Source organism: Halyomorpha halys, unplaced genomic scaffold (assembly GCF_000696795.3).
Source record: "Halyomorpha halys isolate HHAL.00 unplaced genomic scaffold, Hhal_1.1 Scaffold518.1, whole genome shotgun sequence".
Taxonomy (NCBI): domain Eukaryota; kingdom Metazoa; phylum Arthropoda; class Insecta; order Hemiptera; family Pentatomidae; genus Halyomorpha; species Halyomorpha halys.
The window spans coordinates 660,317-683,364 of record NW_027110901.1 but is presented as its reverse complement, the minus strand read 5'-3'; the positions used below and the strand labels follow the sequence as shown (position 1 = coordinate 683,364).

Genomic DNA, 23,048 nt, shown 5'->3' with positions numbered 1-23,048 from the left:
AAATTATTTAAAGTGAAATAGAATTATAGAAATAAAATATAAAGCACGAAACATGGGCGTTGATGACCTCAGGGTTTTACGCCCTTAAGCCCCAGACACCAACAACAACAACTAGGAAAAACGTTTGTGGTCGAGCGTGATTTGCACTAAATCACCTCCTTGTGCAATTGTTGGTCTAGTAACAGTAGTTTCTTACAAAGTAATGCACCCCTGACCCTTCATGGGCTGTAGAGCTACATATTTAATTAATTTAATGAGATAATATAAAGGTACTGAGGATGGGTACATACCAGAAACACAGACCATTAAAGAAATAGATTGTAATAAGGGTCTTTATATTTAGTAATTAATAAATATTGTGTAAATAGTAAGTAAATAAAAAGGGCTGAGACAAGTGTATACATTACTCAATGAAATGAATAAAAAGCTGGAAGAGAACCAGCCTCGTGAATCAAGCATTAGGCATTCTTCACCCTAGACATATTCAAAAGGTCCCATTTATTCCTATACACTAAAGAAGTTCAAAAATGAGCTGCAACTTCCTTCCTTGGATAGAAGGAAACTATTTTTTTATTAATTTATAATCTTGATGATCATTTATAATCTTTTAGTTACTATAGTGAACTATTCCATAAATCGTGTTAGTCTATATAATATATTGGTCATCTAAGGCATGATGAATTTTATATCAGAAACATTAAATTAGAATTTTCGCCATTAAAAGTTGATTTTCCTTTTGTATTATGCAAATCTTATTGTTATATAAGAGAAAGCATACTACTCACACATTAAATTTTGGATCACTGAAATCAATCATGGTGGTTCTTTCAATGTTTTTTTTTTATTTTTTAACAAAATAAAAATCGTAGTATAGTAGACATTACTTTGCTATTCAAACTTTTAACTCAATCAAGATAAGGATTGCTACAAAATTTTGGACCAAACTTGGAAATTCATGATCATAACATCTGATCTGAGTTGAGTCTTTCACGGAAAATAAAAAAAATATTGTGTACCCAAAAGCTCTTCCATAAACACTTTCTTTCAGTACCATGACGACTAATGCCGGGTGCTTATGCTCAATATATTATCGCGTTAAATTGAAGAGAGCGTGAGCTAAATTGAGGCAATAGCAAGTAAAAGAATATAAATATAATGCGAAATAATTATATGGAATAATTAATAGAACAATCTATCCTGCATCGTCTTAAAATTAACGTCAAACCTACGCACAGTGTTTAATTTTGCCATTCTGCGCGGTCGAATTAGAAAAATGTAGAAGTAAGTGATGTACCCAGGATCACAATTTATTTTTACGTTTTTACCACCATTTTTTTTTTAAATATAACACTGAAAGGAGTATTTCTACATACTATTTATTTCTTGAGAACTTCAATATTAAACGGGAGACAGCTTTACAATAAGTTAAGAAGACTTGTATAATTAAAGTTAATTCCAAGACTTCTTATTTTCCCCTTCTAAAGAACAAGCGCCTTCTCCCAGAAATCTATGCGAGAACAGACCGGTAGGCAGTGTAATGGACCTGGGTGTTGATAGACACTTGACACTAGCTCGTCTGCCGACACTTGGTCTACCAGTAGTGATGGAATTCACATAAAATTCTTTGACAGCCTTCAAAACTACACCAACCCACTATTCCGGACATTAACACCAACAGTACGGCCACAAAGGTAGCTAACATGTAAAAACAATCCCAGATTCGACTGAGGGCTACTGACAACAAGACAACTGGTGAGTCTCTTATGCATTTTAAGAGACTGATGAATGGAAATATGATAGATATAGATGGCAAAAACGGTCTTCTGTATACTGTCTGATGGCGGAGATGCATAAAAAGAGAATGATTTTATCGATTCTCTTATGGCATAAAAAAAAATTAAATTTTAATTCAATGAATATTAAACAGCGGAATAAAGAAAAAAAATTATTAATATGAGATCAACTGCAAACTGCACAAGAACATAATTCACTGTAGATTACGACATAATGTACATTGGATCATTGACAATATTGAATCTAACTCTATTATCTGATTGTAAGTGATTCCCTAAAATATTGATATACGTTGAATATTAAACGCTGAACATTAATAACACTGATACTGTAATTAGCTCTCCCACGCTCAGATTCTGGCGTAATCTGTATCGTAATCTAGTGTTAACACCGATTAGTGTAGCAACTAAGGTTTGACTGTTTTTGGAGAATTTTACACCGTATTCAAAAAAGGAAACGAAATTGGGATTAAAGTAACACCTTCAAAACATTTCTATTTACATTCAACCTGGGAAACTCCAAACCAAGCTTGTGAACGAAAAAGCACGACAACAAAAGATCTCGGCGCTTCTGTCTCAATATTCAATGGTATTAAAAGTCAGTAGAGTTTGAGCGAGGACCTAACCGTAGATGCTCAAGACTTGAAGAATCTGGTTATTGCCACAACTCCAAAATAAATATTTACAATAGGTCTCAGTACAGCTACCGTTTCGATCTTCGAGGGGAAATATCGGAATGAGTTAAGCTAGATTGGGATTGAACGAAGGCATTGCGATGATACCTTTGAAATGTGAAGAATTGTGGTTGAGAAAAATGGGAGAAAGATTATGTCTTTTCAGAAGGAATCTTCCGTATTATTAAAAAATCCGCCATCGTTCATGGTCAGACTGAAATTATCTTTAGGCTTTTTTTTTTTTTTTTATTTTATTTATTTGTTGATATTTACAACTGTATAAAAAAATACAACCAGTAAATTTGATCATAATGACATATGATATGATACAGGATGTAGAGAAACTACCCAGTAGTAGAACTCTAAAACAGTTTACAATATAAGGTCACGAGGCCATCTTCTTTTCAGGCGCCTTGGAGGATTGGCAGGAATGGAAGAGGAAGCAAGGTTTGAAATGAGTGGGCTTGGGTGGTTAGGGAGTTTATTATGGAAGGAATAATATCGGGTTCGGGCTAGATCGGTTACATAAGGAACATTTAGGTCTTTATGGATGGTTTTATTAGCAACAAAATAAGGAGCATTGAGGATTTTACGAAGGATTTTGGATTGTAAAGATTGGATACGAGAGGAATTCGAAGGTTTAGTGGAGCCCCAAAGCTCAACTCCGTATATCTTTAGGCTTAAATTTTAAAAATAAAAAATCATTTTTTCTATTGATTTAATAAAAGCAACTAATTTGTTTTCTTCTATTACCACACACTTAATTGACAAAATTACCTTGAAATAAAAGTTTATTGCACCAGATGTTTTGAAAACACTAGTATTCTGCTCAAGTTGGACTAAATTTTTATTTAAAACCCCACAAGTTTCTCTTTTTATCGATATCTACTTGTCTAAGACTTACAACTTCGTTTGTATTTCCAATGGGATTGATCTCATCTTGACCACCTTAGCACGAAAACATTATTAATGTGGGGTAAACTACAAATATCATTATGAAGTGTTTATAGTTGAGTGTAGATTCGATATTAGAAGATAGTCGAGGTTGCTATTAGTAGTGATACTCAAATAAGTAAAACTTATTTATTCGTGGCAACGTCTAGTCCTTTATATCAAACCTTCATCAGGGCTGAAAAACAAAACGAGATAGCAACCTTAATTCACAGAAAAAGGAAAAAAAATTATTAACAAACAAACTTAGATATAGATATAACAACACATTAAGGAGATATTAAATGATAATAGAAGATAAAATATAATATTTTAGAATTATACAAATGATAATCATGAGTTTTTTTTTTATATATCTCCAACCTACCTAATTGATTGTTTCGTATATTTCTAAGTTTATTTGTTATCATTTTCTTTGTCTCAGTATTACGGTTATCTCTTTTTGTTTTTAGCCCTGACGAAGGCCTGAAATTCAGGTCGAAACGTCGGCATAAATAAATTTTTATCTATTCAATTTTGTATATTTTCTTTTCTTCACAATATTATATTCATTGCATCCATTCTTTTAATTTTATTTCTTTTTTGTATTTTATACATAGATATTTTTTATATAATTTCTTCCTCTTATTATATATATATTATCATTTGATGGTTGCCTATTTTTAATATTTTCTTAAATTTGCCAACATTATCTTTACTTTAACATTATTTTGTATCTTTTTATTTTTAAATGTAACGTATTAGATAACCGCCATCTCCCCCACTTCTCTATTCTCTGTTTACTTTCTGTTTCACTTTTGTGCTAACCAACATTTAGTAAGGTAGGGGTCCTATTTTGTTCTTTATTTTCCTTTATTCTTGATTTTATTCTTATTCTCTGTTCTGTTTCTTAGTGTGCACTGTATTTTTATCTACTTTTTTGTTATTATTTCCGTTTCCATTTATTCTATATAACCTTTTTGTAATTCTTATTTAATTTTACGTTTCACTGTAGATCTCATTTACATTTTTCAAATCATAATTAACGCCTTATTTCAATCTTTATTAATTAGTTCAATAGTTGTTTTTGTTATCTATTTTCTTACTTTGGGAGCGCAGATAGCCCCGAGGTAAGGCGTGTTGCTACTAACTCCAAGGACCGGAGTTCGAATCCGGCTGAGCAGAAAATTGTTTTCTGTTACACAGTAGCCGTGAGTCAACTCCTGTAGGTTCTTGGAGCCCTCCTGGGATCCACCCAGCCTCTTAAATTGGGTACCCTTAATTGGGTAAAAATCTGGGGGTCGAGTGTGATTCTGACCAAACCACCTCCTTGCACACTTCCTTACAAAGTACTGAACCCCTGACCCTTCATGTGTGGTAGCGGTACAGATTTATTTATTTATTATTTTCCTACTTTGTTATCTCATTTTAGTGTTTGTATCATTTTTAGACCCGATGAAGCTCTGCAACGTGGAGCGAAACGTTGGGTCATATTAATTAGTTTTATTACTATTTAAGTTTTTTTTTTATCTTTAAAAATAGATTTTACTTATTTTTGTATCATTACTGACCTAACCCCCACTTGTCCACTGACTAAAACTGACCATATTGCCCTCATATCATTGATAGAAGATATAAATTTATATATTAAAATATCTATAAAAGGTGACCAGAAATTGTAAGCAGCTCATATGGTACCTCTTCCTAGACAATTTACTTTTTTTAATGTTATATATATATTATAGCTATACGACCAAGGGCCCTAATTCACACAACTTCATCAACCTTTTCTTATCAACACCATCCAGATGGTGTAATCAGAATCAAAGATTTATTTGTTTATTGGTGTACGAATATATATTATACATAAACTCCTGCCAATTATAGTTTTCATAAAATAAATCGAAGCCATGTGACAGATCGTTGAAGCCTGCACATGGGTGGAATTGAATTAATTTCGCTTTCCTATTAAGTCTCAGCTGTATTGCGTATCAACGTCAACTCCACACAGTCATCCACAATTTCAGTCTGAATGATATTCATTATCCTCAACAGCTTAGCATCAGATGTAATTGAGGGAGCTGTCTGTTCTATCTGTGATGAAGGCATTCCTTCAAGGACTACAAACTGCAGTAATCGGCCATAACTAATTTCATAAGCGGAACCTCTATTAATAATATGAGCAGAAATCGAATCATACATTATATATATATATATATGGTTTATCGGAATAACCAGGTGATATTCTACATAGCCTCTAGCGAAATTGATGACTACACCTACAAAGGGAATTGATATAGTTCCCTGACAGTAAGCAACAATAATATTGGTTCCTGTTCTCGTCTACGGTCTGCCAAGGGACTAGAATTCGTTCCAAATCCATCCCTTAGTGTAGACACCGTGAATGCAACAGGAGATGGATAATGGGGGAAATGTCTTACCAATCTAAACATATAAACTATATACATATGTATTAACAATAATGTAATCTAAATTATAAAATGCCTTGAGAGAAAACTAACACGAAACCCATATACTATTCTTAAAAGGCAAGAACTGACGATTTGGAAATTTATAAAGACTGCTAAACATAAAATATAAGCTTTCAGCTGACAAAATCATACTTATTTACAAAACGATACTAAAACCTAGACTTATGGACTAGTAATGTGAAGGATTGCAAAAAATTCAATCATTTAAGTCATAAGTCCTTTAAACAATGCACCATAGCATGTAACTAACAATACCTTACATCATATTTATATATCCATATACTTCATACCTTATTCCACCATTTACATTTTACACATCAATATTTTTAATTACTTAATTTTAATTAATTTACCTATTTTATTTAATTATTACTTATTTTAATAAATTAATTTTTAATTACATATTAATTCAATTTTAAAATTTACATATTATTTACATTTTATGAGAAACTTATCGTCCAAATGACTTTAATCCCTTAGTTCAATGCCAATCTAACTTACGCCATCCCCACATTCCTTCTCGAAGATTGAAACGCCAAACGGCACAGAAACCTACTTTTTTTTTCTTCATTTTAAATTATTTGTTTTTATCATTTCTGACATACGGGGAGTGGGGGAGGTTATGTACAAGTTACCACCCTATTCTATCCATAGTGGGAGGTCAAGTTTTTATATCTTGTGTAAACCACAGAAATAAAAGTCGTCGTCCTAGGCCGGATTTAAACCGGCGCCACTGCAATCACGAGCCAATCAAAGTTAGCGCTTTAACCCGCTCGGCAACGAACGTTCCCGGTGTTGAAACCTATCGTAAATAGTTATTTTTGAGTTTTACAATGACCGTTTCTTTAAGTCATGGATATCTGCGGTTAAAGCGTTCAGCTAGTGACTTTTAAGCTTCCAGTGACTTTTTGATGGGGTAAAGAGAGAAGCACCGGAATTTTTCAGAGTCCTGTTTTCCTTACAAGTTGAGAGGAGGGACAAGCATGCTTTCGAGTCCCCTTGGCTGAATGTAAATAAGAACGTTTTTTCATTTGTTTTGTTTTTTTCCTATTTATTATTTAGTTATCATTTAATTTATATCTCTCTATATATATGGTTTTAATCGGGTCTGATCTCGATGTCTGAAAATATATCATACACTGTAAAATTATTCAATAAATAAATTTAAAAATATATAAATATTCAGTATGTTTTATTAATCTTATTATAGCGATATTAAGTCTTATATCATTAAGTCTAGTCTATAAACCAGTCTAATTATTTTTCTTTTTTACAAGAATTAAAGCTTCGATTTTGATATATATATAGTTTTCAGTACAAAAAAGGCCATTTTAGCCTTAATAAAAATAATTTATTGATCTAGCTAAATGTTTACCTATTCAGGTATCAAGAGGACATTATAGCACAACTGGAAAAACGCATGTATAGTAAAAGGGCGCACCATTAAGACACAGGACATCACAATTAAAAAAGCAAAATATTACAAAAAAAATGAGTTCATACACCTCGTCATGGTAACTAAATTAAAGAACCTTCTTGAGGTTTTATACGATATTTATCTCATCTATATCATATTCATTAAAAGTTTTCTTAATGGTTTAGGAGAGATGTTTTATATAAGTAAGAGGTTTTTATCTGGGAATTAAACAATTGGTTATTCGGGGTTCTAGGAGGCATTGTATGTTTCAAAAAACTTAAAGCGTGTTCAAAATTTTAAGATGGATTCCAAAGACCCCAATAATATCTTTTCTGAAGCAATAGGGATTTTAAATAATTAATGTGTTTTAGGTTGGCATTTCTCATTTTCCGACATATTAATCAAATCAATGAAACATTTTAGAAATTCTTATTTATTTACTTTTCGAATTTTATCATTTTTAATTTTTATCGTAATTTAAGAATCGTTAAAATATTTTAATGTCTGCAACTCCTCTCCTTCTATTTTCAGGTTCTAGTTTAGCTACCATGACGAGGTATTTAGAGTTGCTCACCCATTATGTTTTCATGTTTTAATTGTTATATCCTGTGTTTGAAAGGAGTGTCCTTTTATCATATGTGTGTTTTTTCAGTTATACAATAATACCCTTGAATGAAGTGCGCCTTCAAACTAATGCCAGGCACTCATTCACTTTTGAATCGCTGGTTTGATTATAGTGGACTGTATAAAATAATGATAAATGAAACATAACTGAAACGAACATCTATAGCATAAATTACAGTTGAAGAACGGAACAGCCCTGATAATGCGTGAATCGGCAAAACTTTGGTAAGATCAATACATAAATTTTTTTGAGACTACAATGACCTTTTTTTGTACTTAAACTCATAAAAAGTGTACACCATTTGGTATCTTGTTTTTGACGTTATATGTAATTTAAAATGGAGACTACATTGAAAAATTGTTCTACCATTTTTCTATTCACCCCTGTACATTTTACGCCCATAAATCTCTGCCAGTATTGATATTATGGTGGACACTGAATATTTCATTACGATCTAGAAGTAACTGAGCTAGTTTATTTAAAGGCACTAAACTGGAGCTAAGTCTAGACGGAACTAATTAATTATAAATAATCAATACTCATTGAAAGGCTATCCTTATTAGCCTGATTAGTTATTTAATAAAATTTAAAATTAGTTAAGTGTTTAATAATTTAACATGTTATACTGAGATAGGTTTCAATAGGTCAAAGGCAGTGGGCTGAGGTCAAACCTGATTTTAAATTGTATTTTCATCTACATGGATTTTATTTTTTCATTTTATACATTTTTAAGGTATTTAATAATCAGTAAGGATTTCAAAAAACCTTTCTCCTAAAATGTTTATTCCATAAAATTGATGCTGAGGATAATTTAGATTGACACTGTTCATACTAAGTTCTAATATATATTTTTTAAAATTATTAATCTACCCATTGATAGAATCCCAATAACATTTCTAGGCAAGAAGATATCTAGGCCATCTTTTTTTTAGAGCCCTAGGAGGATTATCAGGCTATGAAGGAGAAGCCAGGTTAGAAACAAGTGGATTTAGACGGTTGGGAAGTTTATCATGGAAGGATTGGTATCAGGTTCTATCACATTCCGACTACTGGAATCCTCACACAAGACTGAAAAGACAGGAAACTGCACGTCGATTTCGACTATTACAGCACTTACTAGAAAAACGGTCTAGACTTCCAACTCATTACATAAGACTGATCTACATGACTATAATAAGGCCAATCTGGACATACGGAGTTGAGCTTTGGGGCTCCGCTAAACCTTCGAATTCCTCTCGTATCCAATCCAAAATCCTTCGTAAAATCCTCAATGCTCCTTACTTTGTCACAAATAAAATCATACATAAAGACCTCAATGTTCCCTATGTAACCGATCTACACCGAACCAGATATCATTCCTTATATTATAAACTCCCTAACCACCCAAACCCCCTATTTTCTAACCTTGCATCCTCTTCCATTCCTGACAATCCTCCAAGGCGCCTGAAAAGAAGATGGCCACGAGATCTCCTAATGTAAAATGTTATTAGAGTGCTACCAATGGGTAGTTTCTCTACACGCCTGTAACACTCCATTTTAACTAAGATCATATTTATTGAATGTATTATATAATACACGAGTTTTAAAAACATCTTCTAATGTACTTTGTTTGTGTTTAATAAAAATAAAGTACTCCTTATACTACTAATAAACAATAAATAAATAAAAAATAACTGAGAATAAAAGCCGAGACCACCCGTTCTTTCTCGATTTCATAACGGCATATTTTAATAAAATGTTCTATTCTTGGTTAGTAGTATTGATAAAATTCATATTTGTTATTACCACCTCGAGAAGTCATAAAATAGAAAAATAAAAATTTGATGTTTATAACTTTCGCCTTCCGTGGTCTTTAGATTATTATTATTGTTTTGTTTTTTTTGGAAAATTACAAAAATAGTGATAACTCCAAGACGAACCCAACAATGTACATAAAAGTATGTAGGGTAGTAAGTAGAAGTTGTCTAATTTATTGTGGTTTTATCGAATTAAAATCTTGAAATTACCAGGTTTAAGAAACGACTGTGATCAGAGTTATTTACTATCTAGGGAAAAAAAAGGTCTTTATTACTTTCCAAGCCATATATTTAATTCGAAATATGGTTCTCATAAATTAATAAATGATTTTTTACTTTATTCAAACGTTGTGGCAAAGATTTTTATTTCGTTATAGACTAGATACTTTTCCCTATCATAAAAATTATCTTCAAAGTAAACGTTCTTCTAAACTATATACCGGGGCTCTCTGAAGCAATGCAATATATATGTTGTTCCTTTTAAACGGAAGACTTAAACAAGCATATGGCTACTTGCGATTGTAACACCACCTAGAGGATTTTTATTCCCGGTGGACATTATTCATATAATCGTACATAAATACTCTGCATTTTATTTTATTACTATCTTAATATGACTTGTTGAAAGCTTTGAATGTTTAAAATTAGATTTAAGGCCATATGTGGGCGAAATATCAGTTTAAAACAAAGAAAAACGTTCCAAACGTTTTATTTTATATCTCCGGTTTTAACTTGTTTAATTAGATTCGGTTTGTGCCCTTTGGCGCAGTTAATAGAGCCCTAAACCACCGCCAAGTTTGGTGCAGATTGGTCGAGTCATATTGAAGTCAATTCTATTTTATCAAAGGCTAATTTGCAAAGCGAAAATTTTGGGTCAGAAAAATTTATTTTCCAATTTATTTCAAAAATTCGAATTTAAGTGTTTCTTGAGGTGCTAACGGATATGAACTTTGTTTCACTCCTAAAAAATGTTTTACCACACTTAGGTGTCAGTCTGAATTGTTTCTATATAGTACTAATATTGAAGCACAGGGATGGTTACTACAAAAAAACTATTCCTTTTTTTTTGTACCCTCTGGTGCATTTTATAGATCCCAAAACCACTGCCAAGTTTCGTGTCGATTGGTTGATTCATGTTGAAGTTAATTATATATTTTTGCCATATATTTATATTATATATTGTTATTTACCACTATAACTTAAATAGATATAATAAGCAATTGATTCAATCATTAATGCAATGTGTAAATAACTAAATATATTAATTTATATCAAACTTTCAATAATATTCAATAATTCTATCAACATCCCTGAATTGCTCCATCCATAAATAAAAAACCTTCGCCACAAAAAATATATAAATAAATAAAAGGAAGAAAAAGAAACTACATTATACCTTACGCCATTTTCGCTGTTTCTTCTTTGGATGAAAAGGCCCAAGTTAACACACTGTTCATAAAAAAACTTTGCTGAATGGAATAGCAATTTGGTATAACTTTAGGGCTTTTCTCATGTTTAATTCAAGCATTCAGTTCTATTTCAGGAGGAAACCTTTACGGGGGTCTGTCAGATAGCAGGGTGAGAATGGGTATTTGTATAATACCGAGGCATATGATGGGTTCATTCATGCCACCATTTGTACACACCATCTAATTCAAACGAGATTTTTAAGCACAAGGAAATTACCTGTGAAAAATATTTTTTTTTTATTCACACAGAAATTTGTTGTCATAATTTGATATATAGAAATCAGAGATCTAAAAAAGTTTGTTTTAATCTGAAGGCATTTTTTCGCGCTTTTTAAAACTAAGCCATTTAAGGCTGTTCTTAAAAAAAAAAAAAAAAAAATGGACATTTTTCGTTCACCGCCTCTGAAGCTTACATCTGGTTTTGTCCGATCTATTTTTATAACATAATGTATGTCATCGGCTCCATTTATTTTTAAATTTCTAAACTTCATTGTTTTAAATTATTATAAACCACAAAATTACACCATCTTTCATTATGTCTGCGTACCGAGAGTTATTAACATTTGATGAGTCCATAAATTTAAATAAAATTTGTTTATTAAATTAAGTAATTTTTGAAGGGTTACTGGAAAAGAGAAACAAAAGCTGAAAGGGAGGGGTTGGAGAGAGAATAAAAACAAAATGAAAAAAAATGACAAAGGAAAAAAATATAAGAAAAAAAGTTATGTAAATTAGTTATAGAAAAAAAAATGAATTATAATATTTATTCATAAAAGCCGAAGATAAAAAAACATGAGTACTATAGTTTGTTGATTGCATATTCAAGGGACGTTACGGCCGTGCAGACTGAGGCGTAGGCCCAAAGTGCCAGGTTCGGAACCTTGTGGGTTGGATTCCCACCCGGGACAGTTAATATTTATTCCCAGCGGACCCGAGAAATGAATCTTGACATTCCTACACCTTGGTTAGTACGTGGCGGCAACTTCCAAGTAGCTACCTGGGGTTGGCAAAAATAACTACTAGGCCCACTAGTTCTCCCCACCAGTTAGCAATACCAATACCAAATAAGTTAGTTTTTATATTTTATCCTAGGACTGATCGGTATGCTATTACAGCAGCCCAATATACTTGGGTAGCATATATAATATTAATTAATAAAGTATTTCTCTCCCTTGGTCAGTCTGGAATCTTGTTTTTTATTTACTTTCAACAGCCTATGAAAGTGAAATGGACTCATTTAGGCTAGATATTTCAAGCTGATATTTGTACGTTTTCAAACAAGTTAAGGTAAGGAAAGGAAAAAATCCCATAATGCAATACTCTTCGTAAGCAGGCTCATTTCATATCAGTCACACATTCCGATTCTCACTCCTTTGTCAAAGTTTGATTTTATCGTCAGAATTTTATGTTAATTAATGTTATATTCATTTCTAGACTGGCAACACTGGTATTTAACGTCTATAGATTTTCCTAACGATCTTGTTATTTACAATCAATATTTAAGCGTTCATGCACTACATTCCTTTGTTGCCAAGTTGTAAGAGTTTGGAAAAAATGTCACTTCTTCCACCACTCTCTAGATTTTCATTTTTTTTTATCTCAATGATAATGGGTGACCACTTCACAGACATATAAAAAAAAATGTACCAAGAAAATTAATTTATTATCATTTTTTTCTTATAAAATGTAATAAAAAACATGCAGTATTTAAAAAAATAATCAAGATTTTTTACTCCATCATATTTGGAGAAACATTTGAAGAAGACTGAATAAAAAAAATGTAATGCAATGCATAGATTGTGTTAATATTTTAATTTCAAATTATGAAGAAGATGGTCAGGGTGGCGATCAATAGAGGGACAAAAATAGCTAACAACTATTTATTTTCCACTGTTTCGCCCCACTTTGTAGAGCTTCATCAGGGCTAAAAACATACAACTAAGAACATTTTGACATTGTAAGATAATAAGATATAAAAAGTTAAATTAAGGTAGGGTTAAAATTATGTGAAAAGAAAATTATATACTAATAAAAGGAAAGAAGGAATAAAATAATATTAATATAACACAAACAATGATAAGAATACAAAAAATAACGTAAACCATTAGGTTAAAAATGTAGAAGAGACGCAAAAATAGATATGAGAAAACAAAATTTAACACAATAAAAGATGGAAAATAAAGAAGTAAGTTGAGATTAGGACCAACTATTTTTCATTTCATTCCAATGATTATGCTAAAAATTAGTTTGGTGAAATAACCACCGAATCAGCAAATTTTCATATGCTGAAATTTCAACACTCCAAATTCCATGCTTTTAGAGAATCACCCTTAAATTAAATCAAGGTAAAATATTTAAATTAATGCAGCTGAATATTAGATTTTCGAATGAATTAAAAACAAATCCTTGCATATTTTTTCCTCTATATGGATAACCAATTCTTTGTGACAAATGCTTGTAAAAAGTATCATCATACATCAAATATTGCAAGAGAATAAAATAAAAAGGATTATTGGCTTTATACAGCTTAAAAAGGCAATTACGAACTGGATTATATCAGCTTCAGCAGCGAAAAAACTCGTTTGTATTAAATCTTCTCTAATCCAGCTAATGTAATTAACAGAGACAGCTTTCGTTAAAGGACAAATTATTAAAACATTTTATTCCTTTGAGGATTATACGGATACATTCATAGCCTGAATTCAGTCACCTACCATTTCAACACTAAAGTATAATATGATAATTTGTTATCCATGGCAGGTCTTTGAAAGATAAAGTTAATATAATAACAACCCATTTGGATACGCAATGACTAAATTAGTCTTTTCATTATTTATATGTGTAAGCAGTTGATTTATAAATATAAATTAGTTTTTAAAACTAAGATGAATTTTCATGTTAAAAGTGAACATGAGACGTAATAACATGTAAAAATATTTAAAAAATACTAGCAACTTCTATGTTTAGCAATAGCGTATGCATTTCTCGTGTCCATTGTGGTATTTCTTTTTTCGACCTACTTTTGAATTGTATTTTTAATTTGAAAAAAGATATCTGGAAAAAATTAATTCCCAGGGAATTAATATTAGTATTGATGAAATTGATTTTCTGAATAGTTTCTTTAATTTTTTAATTTAGTAAAGATTTTTTGAATTTAAATAGGGAATGGGATGATTGGGATTTCAGAGTTTTTTTTGTTTTGTTTTTTTATGCGGGTGGAGTGGAACGGGAAAAGAAGGAAATATATGAAAAATGCGTCCCTTTCCTGAAAGAAAAATTTTGCGAGACCTTTGGAAAGAAAGAGTTCACCGTACAAGGCCTCTGGATGTCGAGGAAAAATACCAGATAAACCAAGGAGCTTTATAGAAGACCTATGTGTTGGCATCGGGGATATTGCGATCTTGGCCGAAAATATTATTTTGGACTATCTGGGCATCATACATCATCGCATGGGAATTAGCTCTGCGATTATTTATTTTTTTTTTTTTTTTTAGTTTTAGATCCTGTCGATTTGTCTTTTGACTTATGTATATTTAAAAAAAAAACAAAGAGTTTGTTAAAAGAAATACTTAATTAATAAATAAGTTAATTAATTAAAGTATTTCTTTTAACAAACTCTTTGTTTTTTTTTAATATATACATTAGTTTTTCATAAATTTATTTATTTATTTGTTTTTTTGTAAACTAATCTACTGCTGTGACTGTTGTGTCTTTGGTTTGATTTTATTATGCTATCAAATGATAACTTCGTTTCACTCGATCTGGGAAAGTGAAGTAGGAGGAATAAAATTGTCAATTAAATGGTATAAAATTGTCAAACGGAATGAAATCGTTAAATAGAAAAAATAATTATTATAAATAATAAGTATTTGTATTTATTATGAAGATGAGTAGTGATTGTAAAAGGAAGGTAGGAAAAATATTTTTTGTTATATCACGTAAATATATATATTGTACACATGTCTGATCATGGATTGATTAGTATGCTGTGTATTGTAGCAACCCAATGTATTTGGGCAGCATGGCTAAATATAGGATTTCTCTCTTTTTGTCATTGTCTATTTTATATTATAACTACTTTTATTTCTTCTTTTTTTTCAATAGTTTATAATTTTCTTTTCACTTATATTTACATAATTTCAACCCTACCTTTATTTACTTTTTATGTCTTATTATGCCAAAATATTTTTAGTAGTTTTTATATCTTTTTAGCCCTGATGAAACTCTATAAAGTGAAGTGAAACATCAACAAATAAATAGTTCTTAACTATTTTTCGTTTTCTTCTGACCGGACCCCGACCTTTTTATAAATAATACGGTCAATCATTAGTATGTATAATATTTTTTAAATAGCCTAACAGGATTTAAATGACGAATTAAAAAAAAAATCTTATACAAAAGTAGCTTGTGTAATGTTATTTATTTGAAATAAATAACTATTTCTCTTCATTTGTAATAATAAAAATGAATAAATACATAATAGTAAAGAATTTGATAAATTATTTAAGGAAAAATAGATACGGGAGTTCCAATAAGAAATAGCGGAAATCTACCGATTTCTTCCGATCGCATTCATGAAGGCCTTTATCTTTTGTTAAATTGTTATTTTATTAGCAGGAGAAAAGTTGATATTCGTTATTTTAACCTCGAGAAACCCTAACATACGAATTTCATAGAAAATGAAAGTGTGATCAGCGTATTGCACCAAATTTGTTTTATTGCTACAGTAATTTCTAAACATCATTAAAAATTAATGGCCTTTTATAAATTCATGGCACAATGCTGTTTTAAAGGCTGCAATTTTTGTATTTCATACACCGAGGACTCTACTTCACGCCTAACGCGCCAACTAAAAAATAATCGATTTGAGAAAATTGTTGCTGAAATGTGTCATTAAACAGTACAAGAGGTAGGAATGGTGGGGGGCCGCTTTGATGTGATGAGGGTACAATAGAGCGGACAATTAAATCAGGTAATTGCAACGGGGCCCTCTGCCGTGGAAGGTAAACCACAAAGGCTATTTGAGCCTCCTCCTACTCTAATTGCTAAGCTTTCCCAACCCTATGAAATTCTCAGTTTTTAAAATGGTTTGGTATAAATTCCAAGTAACCGGGTGTAGATCAATCTTACCTCTGTCTGAATTTAGATAATGTTGAATTGACAAATATCTAAGTCTCCCTATCACAACAGTTCAGCTCTCACCTAAATTTGCGACTCCAAAAGAAATCTAAGAACTGATTAGAAGGATCAAAGAAAAGATTTTATCCCAGTCATAGCAATTAAAATGTTACCCAGGAAAGCTGTTGTTCTCATAACGTCAATATCAAACAGTTCCTTGCGTACTGGATATTTTCCCGATAGTGGAAAAAAGCCGAACTTATAGTAATTCACAAGCTTGGTAAAAACGCTAAACTAATAATCAGCTATAGTCCCATCATTTTGCTAGCCATTCTTGGAAGATTGCTGGAATCAGTTATAAAAAAACATCTTTCTTTTTTTTTTTCAATGCATCGAGGTTATTCCAGATATTCAATATAGTCACTCCACTTCTCACCAACTGACAAGACTATCTGAATTTATAATAAACGGTTTCCAATTGAAGAAACACACCCTAGTAGCGTTCTTGGACTTCCAACAAGCATTCGATAAGGTCTGGCATCAAGGTCTCCAATACATGTTAAAGCGGGTGGACACTGCAAAGTACTTATATGACATTTTGAGCTCAACGGCAAAACATTTTCTGTTAGAATAAATTACACGAATTCTACCCTCAGACGAATCCATGCCGGTACTCAACAAGGTTCAGTCCTTTCTCACATTCTGTTTAACTTCTATGTTCACATCATTCAGTACACAAAAACCTCCATAGCTATGTTTTTGTGATTGTTTTGTTAATACAATATCCAGAATATCTGATTTACTAGTCTGTAAAATGTAGGTTCGTTTGGTGCGTATATTTGGATATTGTGCCTTGAGCAAATATCAAGTAAAGTATTTCCGCTAGAATTTGATTTGCGGCATCCCCAGTAAATCTTTTTACAATTTATTTTTAAAATAAAAGTAACTTTTTTTACGCCAGTTCGGATTACTGAAGTGTTTGGATTACCGAGATTACACTGGAATTTATTTGAAAAACTTACTTTTTCCCATATATCTTATATCCCATATGTCTATCTAAATTAAAGCAAAAGCTAAGAGGAAAGAAGTCAATGTATTTAAATTTGTAATCTAAAATATTTTCTGATCGATGTGCCCGTGAATGATGAAATAGTATATGCTTCAACACCTTGCGTCTCAATGGGTTTAATTTGCTTTTATCAAAAGACAACCTTAAACGGCTCAAACAAGTTTGATTAAATTCATTATAAAACTAAATGTTCTTTTTATATTATTATATTATATTAGCTATGTCTTATCCTCATTGCAATAGTTTAACAGGACTTAAATGCCGAATTAAAAATAAATTTCTAAACTACCTATATTTTGTTTGTTTAAAATACTTAACCATTATTTTAACCATCAAAGTATTATTAATAATAATGAAAAACGTATAAATATGAACTAAAAATAAAGTTTATGATTAAATAAAAAAGAAAAATATAGAAATAGAGACAGCAGATCAGAGGGTAAAAAATCGGAGAAATAGTGTAGATGGTTTTGAACTTTCAATCACACATACATGGTTTTCTTAAACAATTTTATTTTTCAGAGGGACAAAGTTGACATTACTTATTCGCACCTCGAGATAACCTAGATTTCGAATTTTTAAAGTAACAGAAAAATAAGAATTTATTCTTTGAAATTTCCGACATCTTGGCTAGCGACTGAAAGTGTTATGAGGGCAACGCATCAGATTTTTCTTTACACCGAGAATCCGCTTAGCGATATAATAAGAAGTTGGTTACTTGTTCCAACCGACCCCCCAATTTTAAAATCTCTCATCCAAATATTAATGAATAATCCCGGTAATTGCACTTAACCATAATTGTTCTGTTAAAGATTGTCAATTTTACTATCCGCCACATAATTAAGTTTGCCGGGCGATTTTCTCCTGGGCTTCGTATTTGCTCCAGTGAAGTAATTTAGGAACAAAGCCACTACGTGGCGGAGTTCTGAATTTCTTTTCTTGTAATAAATAAATTATTAGAGAGAGTATTATCAAATTCCAGTGAGAAGGAGGCTACTTTGGGAACTACGTGTAATCAGGGGAGTGAACTGAGCTCCAACTTTCTAGACCACATTGCCCATGTAGCCATACGTGTTGCTAATAGATGCTGTTACTACGCTAGCAAGGGCTCAATATATTTTCGGTTACCTGAGGCAGAATAGTTCTAAGTACATTTTCAATGCTTTAGTATGGCTACTTCAGTAACCCAAAAGTGTAGCATATTAATTTTACAAATAACATTTTGTAACGGATCATTTCAAAACGATTTTTTTTTTCATAGAAATATAACTAATATTATTAAAATAAATATTAATAAAAAAAACAATATAAATTTTAAAAAGGAAGTTGATGGAAATGGTTCAAAACTAAATGTAATAATGGAAATAAAGATGATTGAGATTACGGTCAGCATTAAAATATAATAATTTTAATAAATAAATTCTAGAATAAATATAGATGAAAATTAATAACAATAAAGAATGGTGGAAAAAAAATATAGAAAAAGACAAGTGTATTTTGCTACATTTCTGACTAACAATCTTTTTATGGCTCCAGAAATTGCATTCTATTATTTATTAATCTATTTCTATACCTATACTTATATATCCCTATCGGTTCCTAATGGGAACCAACCCACAATTCTTAGAAATGTATTAGTTATATGCTTAGACTAAGAACTAGTTACCACAGACCCCCTTGATATGGTATGCTAGATGTAATTGTGTATAATTACTCATTGAATATTCTATCTAATGGTGCCGTGTTCAACAGTTTGCTAAACTATGCTAATCAGGTGGTATATAGGGTGTTTAAACTACAAAATTAAGTCAGGTTAGCATTAGAATATATTTAAAATTGAGGCATAATTGATATAGCGTAATATACACATTGACTTTAATTTAAGTAAACTTAATATGCTATTGAATTAAGAATACTGGGTACTATTATAATTCTATTGATTCTAGCTTTAAATTGATGTATCATTCGAAATAACAGCCTCGGATTATTACTTATCTTATGTGTATTGTGAGTTTCGGCCTTCTTGGTTCAATTTGGGTATGGCAGTTCTTCCTTATAGCAGCCTCGCTTCACCTGCGCCTCCGACTTGAGGTGTTCCCTGCTGCTTCCCTGTATTGTACTACTTCGGATTCTCTCCCTGGATGAATCTTTCCGTTCCTCCTTGCTAAAACTGTTCTTCTGCTTTCTTCTTGCGATTTCATTGGCCGTTCCTAATATGGGATGTAGACCAGAACTTTAACAATGGAAAACTTAAGGCAGCGTCGACTCATTGATTTCGACTCTTTTCGCTTTTAATGGTTCGGAGATAGTAGTAATGAGTGCATAAAGGTGTTTGCTCAGGGCTGTATCTGGCTACTTCGCTAAAAAGTGCGACCAGGACCTTGTTTCATAATAAAGAACAAACTAATACTATTAATCTTTTAGATTTAACTTAATTCAATTACACTGATTTTTGCAATAGTAACTTGTACTTTAGTACTTTTTAATTCCTGTAATATCACTAATATTCATCCTTATTACGAAAAAAATAAGTATTAGTGTAATTAACACGTTGTTACTATACTTGTATTTATGAACAAATACTATTAGCTTTCATTATGAACAGGGCTCAGATGTCTTATCTCAACACCCTTCTACCCTGCGAGTCGGTCACTGCAATTAGGAATATTCAAAATATCAACTTAATTAAATTTAACTTCTTATTCACCAAATATTCACAATACATACATTGGGAAAATAAATTATGTTTCCGAATTGAGCATAATTGCAGCAGAAATAAAAATCTGTTAAGAAAAGTCTTTTGATATTACAAAAGAAAAAAAAACCATTGTTAAAAATAATTATTTTTATATTTTGTTTCGACTTACTTCTTTTCTATGATTTATTTTTTCTGTAAATATGATAGGAATTAAATTCATCCCTTTATTACTTATTTGTCTATATTGTACAAATATTAATTTTATCCTGTTCAAAATATTTTATAATAACAAAAACACGTAAATAAAGAGTTAACTAATTAATATGAACTGATAAAACTAAAAAAAATGAAAGATTTTTTTAAAGTTAAGAGAGGCAACTCGCATAAAAGCTAGATAGGGTGGAGAGGATGCTGTGCCACAGAGGATAAAACCCAACGAATGATATCAATTATAATGAAGTGGATGGAGGAGTGGAGATAATAGATTTTTAAAGAATAAATCATTTTTTAAAAATTAAGTTCAAAATTGGTTAAAGCACAAAACCTTAGAAGGTAGGACTAGAGACTAAATTATAGATAAAATATCTTTCTTTAGTCAGAAAATAAATACTAGATGTATTAAGATTAATCAAAACCGTTTGAGCTGCTCTAATGAGTTAATAACTACATTAATTATTCTAATCCTTTTTAATTTTGTTCTCATCAATACTTCCATGTGAGACAGAGTTCCCATATAAAGATGTCTCCACTATACATGGTGTAACAAATAATCACAATGTACTTCGAATTGAATAAATACTAAATAATATGTATTGAACACCCAAGGAGCTGGTGACAGAAAGCTTTTCTGGTTTGCGGAGACTGGATCACTTGGAGATGGTAGGCTTGGAGCGACTGGAGAGACTGGAACAGCCGCGAGGACTGACCGGACTCCGGTTCCTCTCATTGGACGCCGGACCTGGCCTGCAGACCTTCGTCCAGCCCCTCACTACCCTCACCAGCCTCAGCCTTAGGGTGCTGCAGCCCAAACTAGGCCAGCAGTTAGCGAAGATGCCACCCAAGATCTGTCGTCTGGAGTTCACTGGACATGCATTGAAAGAGGTACGTATGGTAAATAGACAATGATATTTATTATACGTTGAGACATAATGCCCATAGGAATTAAGGGATTTATGAGATCCAACCGACCCTCCATTCTTGTAACAATGTTTCAACTACTGGTATTTTTGTTTTTATTTAAACCTTATCTTTAACATGTTTAGGTTTTTTAAATTACAAATAAAATTCCAACGATGAGTTCAAGCGACATTTATACAATTACAAAACATTCATTATACACTCAAATATTTATAAAAAGAATATTTTCATCATAGTTCAACGAAAATCATAATATAACTAGGAAGGAGTCCCGTCCTAAGAACGGATTTAGTCATCTTCTCTATCTCTCTCTTCCCCGCTCTCTCTCTCTCATAACCTCACCATCTTCCTCTCTTCAATTTTTAATAATATAAAACTTATTTATTTAATCTTTACTTAAGTATTTATTTATGCTCTAAATTTACTGAATTATCATTAACTAAATTTACAATTTAAATGATTATAGATACACAATAGCACAACAGGCAGTGGAGTTTTATTGTGTAGATTCTTATTTCAAAATTATTGTTGCAGGAAAATGTTGATTTCGAATTATTTCAATTCATAATTATGTGAATATTAAACTATCGAAATTATGATGGAATATGAAAGTATTAAAAAAAAATATTCTGATATTCCGTATCAATATTAACCAACATGAAAAATCATTTATTTTCTGCTTTGATTGCCCCACAATTAATATTGATGTATTCTTGGACTACTTAGACAGCTTAATTAGAGGCTTCGAATCGTAAAACTGGATTGCATCATCACATTTGATTTTTAAAATAATAAAAATTGTACTAACATTATTCAAAGAGAACCAATCCAATTATGTGTTTTAAATTACTCGTTTGATAAGATTCTGATTTTTATGAAATATTTATCAATCCATCTTTCTCTATAACCTACTCGTAAATCTTTGTTGTTTTACTCATATACAATTACATACATAAAATAATACACATGAATAACGAACAGGTTTCAGCTGGTGCTTTGAGTGGTCTTCGAGGCGAAGCTGTGATCAGTTTTAGAGACACGAGCGTGGAAGAGCTGCCCCTTGGACTATTGTCCGGCCTTGAGGCCGTGTCCCACCTCACCCTCGACATCAGGAACAACAGGATAACCTCCTTGTCTCCGGACACGTTCTACTACAACCTCACTGCCTGGGAGGATGTTGGCACTAAACTAATTTCAGGTGAGCCATGACAAATTATTTTATATGTTTTCACATTTGATTAAGTTTATATTATATTCTTTGCCATCGCTATTATTTATAATTCTGTAATAAATTTAGGGGCAATTCTCAAACCTGTTCTAAAAGTAATATCAGATTTATTAGTAGGGACGGGAATTTTATTTGATGCAAAAGTCAAAATATGAACATAATTATACACGTTTATTTCTATATAAATATGTATAAAAAAAACAACGAGAGTTAATTTAACTTAAAAGGTGAAAATAATAAAAAAAGTAGATTGGTGGGCTCCTGTTAAAGTTATCGTTTTTTTGTTAATTTTGACAAAAAAAAAAAAAAAAAACTGCCCAGGGAAGGCAAAAGTGATGCTATAAAAATTCATATTTTAGGGTTTCTCGAGTTAAGAATAAAGAATATGAATTTTGTTCCTGCCGGTAATACAACAGTTTTACAAAAGATGCAGTTTTTAATGCAATCGGGAAAGGTCAGGCATTCGAGGTTTTCCCGATGAAGTCAAATGTTTCTATTTTTACATTGTAGAAAGATAGTCCGGGTGGCGGTAAATAAATTTATTTGCATGTATTCGTCAGGTCTGTCAGATTAAAATAAAGATGACAACTGAGAAGAAACCT

At 31.4% G+C, this 23,048-nt stretch overlaps 1 protein-coding gene across 1 annotated transcript in view; it reads left to right on the top strand.

Annotated features, from left to right (window-relative positions):
• LOC106683789 (chaoptin) overlaps window positions 1-23,048 on the top strand; it is a 421,009-nt gene that overhangs the window by 332,501 nt on the left and 65,460 nt on the right. Inside the window, exons 6-7 of the mRNA XM_067048991.1 lie at window positions 20,907-21,182; window positions 22,200-22,416. Coding sequence (XP_066905092.1) covers window positions 20,907-21,182; window positions 22,200-22,416 — 493 coding nt within the window. The remainder of the gene's footprint in view (window positions 1-20,906; window positions 21,183-22,199; window positions 22,417-23,048) is intronic.